Source organism: Drosophila montana, unplaced genomic scaffold, assembly GCF_035044405.1.
Source record: "Drosophila montana isolate Dmon_TW-CO22-7 unplaced genomic scaffold, ASM3504440v1 contig_741_1, whole genome shotgun sequence".
NCBI classification, from domain to species: domain Eukaryota; kingdom Metazoa; phylum Arthropoda; class Insecta; order Diptera; family Drosophilidae; genus Drosophila; species Drosophila montana.
The window spans coordinates 17,805-23,318 of record NW_026999041.1 but is presented as its reverse complement, the minus strand read 5'-3'; the positions used below and the strand labels follow the sequence as shown (position 1 = coordinate 23,318).

At 45.6% G+C, this 5,514-nt stretch overlaps 1 protein-coding gene across 1 annotated transcript; it reads right to left on the bottom strand.

Annotated features, from left to right (window-relative positions):
* Window positions 1–946: 946 nt before the first annotated feature.
* LOC135439651 (uncharacterized) lies at window positions 947–1,903 on the bottom strand. The gene has a single exon (XM_064698399.1). The coding sequence runs from the start codon at window positions 1,901–1,903 to the stop codon at window positions 947–949; it is 957 nt and encodes a 318-aa protein (XP_064554469.1).
* Between the last annotated feature and the right edge of the window lie 3,611 nt (window positions 1,904–5,514).

Sequence of the window (5,514 nt, the reverse complement as noted above, 5' to 3'; positions counted from 1 at the left end):
AAATAAACTGACAAACTAATAAAACTATACGGCTAACGGCTCCATGCAGTGACTTTAGCTCGCTTAAACTATAAACTGACCGGCTCCTTGCTGTAGATCCAAGGGTTCGTCGACATCGGCCTCGCCGGATCCTCGCCTCACCCTCTATGAGACTACGCCCTATGACAGCGAACGCTGGCCGTGTCGACTTCCAGATTGTGGGTGGCGAACCGGGGGCGAAACAACGGCACTTCTTCTTGGTCTTCCGTCACCGGCTCCCTTTCAGGGACCGAAAGGTCCACCGACCGGTCCCTTTTCTCTACGGGGTCAGAGGTTCGGCGGAGCTTACCGGCTTCCGTGTATTGGGTATTGGGGCGTTGCGCGCTACCTCCGTCGCGGTGATGACTCTGTTTCCGGGGCCGACAGGGAATTCCTGTTCCGCCCGACACCACCTCTCCGGACTCCTGCATCGATGTGGTGTACTCGCGCGTCTCGATGGGGGGAAGTTCCTCCTCACCCATCGGATCGCCCACTTCGCCGGTTGCCGCCAGGGTGGTCGTTCCAGGCGACATTCGCGAGGCCGATGCCAGCGGGGGTGACGGAGGCTCTTCCGCGTACGGCGGCGAATTCCGGGAGTATGGGGCTCGACGCACATGGTCGTCACCTTGACGGCCATTAGTCACCTTGTCACCACACCATTCAAGCTCTCCAGGGTTATGGACCGCCGGGTGTACAAGGTGTAGCGGAACTTTTGAGACGGCATTTTCTGCTGTCTTCTTCTATAAAATTTGCGAACTTGGCTGGTGTCACGCTAGTGGTCTCCGGCCCCAGGGCCGGGGAAAGGATCGGTTTCTTCGCTGCCGGCGTCTTCGTCCTAGGAGATTGAAATAACTTCTACAAGTGTTAGTCTAATCTACATTTATTACGGGTGTTACGATAGGCGAGGGGTGTCGCTCTCATTCTTCGCCTACTCGTGGGCGTCCACGGGTCCTGGTTTCTCATCAGTCATATCTTGGTAGAACGGCTTCAGCTGAGAGATATTGGCCACCCTCTTCTTCTGTTCGTTTGGCCTCACTAGGCGCACAATGTTAGGCGACACGAACCTGGTAACCCTATAGGGGCCAACGAACTTGGGTGCCGATATCGCAGCGAAGCCCTCAGCGTCGTTGGACAGTTGGTTCTGCCGTAACAGGACCATCGAGTCTAATGAAGGCCGCCACTCTTGTCTCCGCAGGTTGTACTGTCTGCCCTGGTCCTTTGATGCACGCTGGATATTGCTGTGGGCGATATAAAAGATTTCCCTCAACCTATCCGCGTTCGTCCTAGGGTCGAACGCACTAGTTGCGGACCCCGGAGTCACCTGATCGTACAGAGCGACAGGCAACCATGGCTCCCAGCCCTGCATCAGAAAAGCGGGACTGAATCCTGTCAAGTCCGCCACACTTGTGTTGACTGCTAGCGATATCTCCGACAAGAGCTCGTCCCACGAACTCTGATGGCCTTCGATGAACATGGTCCTAACGGTCCTAGTGGTCATCTTATTGATATTCTCTTGCGGACAGTACGGGACGGTAAACTGGACCTCTACACCCAGGGATTCCAGAAAATACTTGAAGCTTCGGCTCGTAAACTGTACCCCGTTGTCGCACACGAACTTCTTGGGCACCCAGAACCAACTCAAAATCCTCTCTCGAAACGCCGTCTGCAAGTGCGCCGCCGTAGCTCTCCTAAGTGGGACCAGTTCCACGAACATCGAGTAGCCATCATGGTACACCAGTAAAATCGTATTGCCATGTCTCGACCGTGGAAGGGCCCGACGAAACCCACGCAGAGTACTGCCATCGGCTCTGCTACCTGTCTCATCAGCATGCGACCAGCCGGCTTGTTCGCTCTTGAACTTCAGGCGTCTGTACCATGAAGACATCCCGAGACACTACCGCAACTCCAGGCAACAGGTCGGCTGCTGCCTGTTGGCTCATCATCTAATGGGCAATCTCCGCAGGGGCCACTGCTGGCGGGGCGTGGACTCTTCTATCCACAGCGGTCGCTCCGGCCCCGCTGGGAATAGACCGCAATGGGTTGAGGTGTCACCCCGTGGGAGCTACTCGTACTCATGGCCACTTGACTCACTGACGTCTCGAACTCTGCGTCAGCTGAGACAAGGTAGAGAAATCTTGTCGTCCCTCAGCAAACTACTCAAAAGCAACGAGCGGCCCTGTCGCAGAATAGCTCACTCAATGCCCGAGACATGTGATCGAGGGGAATGACATATGTGGTGACCCGCTCCTCTAGCTCCTCATACCCGACTTCCGAACGTGTTCCGGAATGTTTGCAAGTAGCCTAACCTCCGGCTGAGGGTATGGCCTGGCAGTATAAGGAGCACTACTTGTTTCATAAGGGGTTCGCCCTATCTCTGCGTCGTTGTTTCTGTTGTTAAGTGGATAGCCGCTTACGCAACTCCTCCACGCGCCTTTTCTTTTCCAGCCCGAACTCATGGGCGATCGCTGCCAGCTCTTCCTTGCGCCGTTGGTGGATCCAGCGCACGCCTACCCCCGGATTTTGGCACTCACCTGCATCCATTTTAAGTTTTTCTTACTTGCTTCTGCCCCTCTCTGTAGCCAGCGTCGCCTACTCTCGCCTTTTCTGCTCCAGTGGTTCCGTTGATTTATTTATTTATTTTATTTTAATCATTTTCACTCCGTTTTATTTATTTATTTAACACACCCGTTTTCATTGCTTTCGCCGACTGTACTGACGAATTCAGTTTTTCACCGCGGGTGGGCTGAGTTCGTCCCACTGTACAGCCGCTGCTCCGATGCCTTAACGGACCTTTGACGCCAACGTCGTCTAACACAGGGTATGAAATGCAATAGCTAGGCTATGACCGACTACCTATTACCCTGGATTTATATTTTGCCCATATATGATATATTATCTTCTCCATCTTTCCTGTTAGGATACATACACTCTTGGGTATGCCCGACTAAAAATACCCTGGGTTACTTATTGCATCTCTTTTTTTCGAGACTTTTGGGCATACTTGCGGGGCTTTAATCCGTAAACATGTCACGCCCTTAAACGACTCTTTGTCCCTGCTAGGGCGCAACTTGTAAAGGACCTACAAATCTCATTCTCACATTTGTTAATTTGCTAGGATGGTGGGTTTAGAGAGGGGAGGAAGTGCGCTCCGCTTCACACTCCGCTGCACACTCCGCTTACTCTCTGATAATCGCTCAAAAAGTGCCAGAACGCTCGCAGACGAGCCGTGCGCTTGCCTCGGCCGGCGGTTGAATTCAAACTTAATTCACATTGGGCTCTTTGCCCTTAACTAACTTCAATACTTCGGCACCTTGCCTTAACTACTCTTATTACTAATACAATGCTTATGTACTTACAAAACAATAAAACTATAACCTTGCATTACTTCCTTCTAATACTTATAATGCTAATAAACTAACAATCTAATAAAACTAAACGGCTAACGGCTTCATGCCGTGACTTTAGCTCGCTTAAACTTTAAACTGACCGGCGCCTTGCCGTGGTTCAGGACAGTGGGGTGGCTGATCCAAGTAGCCATCACACAACACTTTTCGAAAAATGCATTGCTCCTTGATGGCAATGGGGTCAAAGATTTTGTGGGTGACGGTACGCTCTCAAATTCGTATCCAAGGATCTATATGAAAAACTAAATCAATTAAGACATGTTTCACGCTCTTTGCAGAATCCAAGCTTCCTAGGTAGACATGCGATTCAAACATATATCGGGCGACGTTTTAAGTTTTGTTCAGTTTGAATAAAATTGATTTTCAAAGTTCTACTGTAGTGGATTCATACACATAATACATATACATAATATATACAAAAATACATAAGTACATAAAAAAATACATAAATACATAACTTATAACACTTTGTTGCAAGTCTAAACAAATATAAATATATACAGTCAAGCGCATAGCATGAATATGATCGTATATTTGTTTGCACATAAACATGCACATACATACATACAGTGCTGCGCAAATAAGTAACATGATGCCAATTGCGCAGGCCATAACCGCTGAACTTGCCCTGTAGCCGCTCAGAGAGTGAGCGTTCTTATGTATAAGTACACCCGCTCTCTCTCTCTCTCTGAGCTTGAGCGTTCTTATGTATAAGTACACCCGCCTCTCTCTCTCTCTCTCTGAGCTTGAGCGTTCTTATGTATAAGTACACCCGCACTCTCTCTCTCTACCTTTGTAGCTGTTAACCGATAACAGCTTAAGTATACACATGTATCAATAGGCTAAGTACAATATATTGTATATTCATTCTGATGAACAATGCAACTGACGTGCTTTTATCTATCAGTTTGAAACATTTATAAGTGGAACACTTACAATACTATTTTTTATTATTACAGCACATTATAAATAGAATTGCCAGTAACGGCCCCGCTAGCCAGTTAAGCTAGCCAAAACCAACCTGTGAACCGAGTGAAACGAGTTAACCAATGACAAGGAGCCGACAGCACTACAAAGAGTGCGGGACCGACAGCGCTACATAGAGCGTACAACAAATTTTTATATAAATATATATATTAATAATTATGGTTAAAATTGTAATAAGAATTGTAAAATTGAGTGGAACCCTTTCTGCCCGATTAAAAGCGTAGCCCGTAAAGCTATACAAAAACGTGCGTAGGAAAATGTACTCCTAAAATAGAAATTGTTTCAAGAAAATTAATGCAAATCACAATTAAAGAGAATATATATTTGTAATTAGTCAAAAGAGCATAATATAAATTTCAAAATGGGTTGGTTAATCACACAGAGGACATTCAAGCTCTATGGATTTTACTTTTAATATTAACAATTACAAGCGTTGCTCAATTTTTCCTCACTATATATGTAAAACACAATAAAATTATTAAAGGAAGATACATTAATAAACCAAACAATCTTAATATTTAAAAAACAAATTCAAATAAAAATTAAAGACACAATAAATAAAAATTCTTAAAAATATTTAAAAAAAAAACAAATATATACATTGGAGCCATGAAAGAAATGATATTGTCAAAATAAAATAATAACATAAATGGAGTGGCATGAAATTGTCACACATATCAAAGAAATAAAATCAAAATTTGACACCAAATAAATGTCTAACGCAAAATAGAAAACCCCAGCAAACTACTGTGAACAAAAATTATTAGTTAAGTGTTCTGTAATTTAAAATGTTTCACTTATATTTCCTTTTAATAATTGGTGTTATTAAACAATACAAGCACGTCAGTGCAGGCTTGTGTAGCACACAGGAGAGTGTGTAGCTTGCATATGCCTTTGTTAGTGAGCATATACATATATGTTGCTCATGAAATGCGCTCAGACGGAGCGTGGGATATGCAGCGTAAACTTAAACGGTCAGCTATAGAGGCTGGTGAACCGCGCTGCTAATATGAGCCAGAGGCAATACATAAAGTGGCTTTGGGCTTGTTTAATGTATAATTGTTATTATATGCAACAAAGTGCCGCATTTTATATTTGAATACTG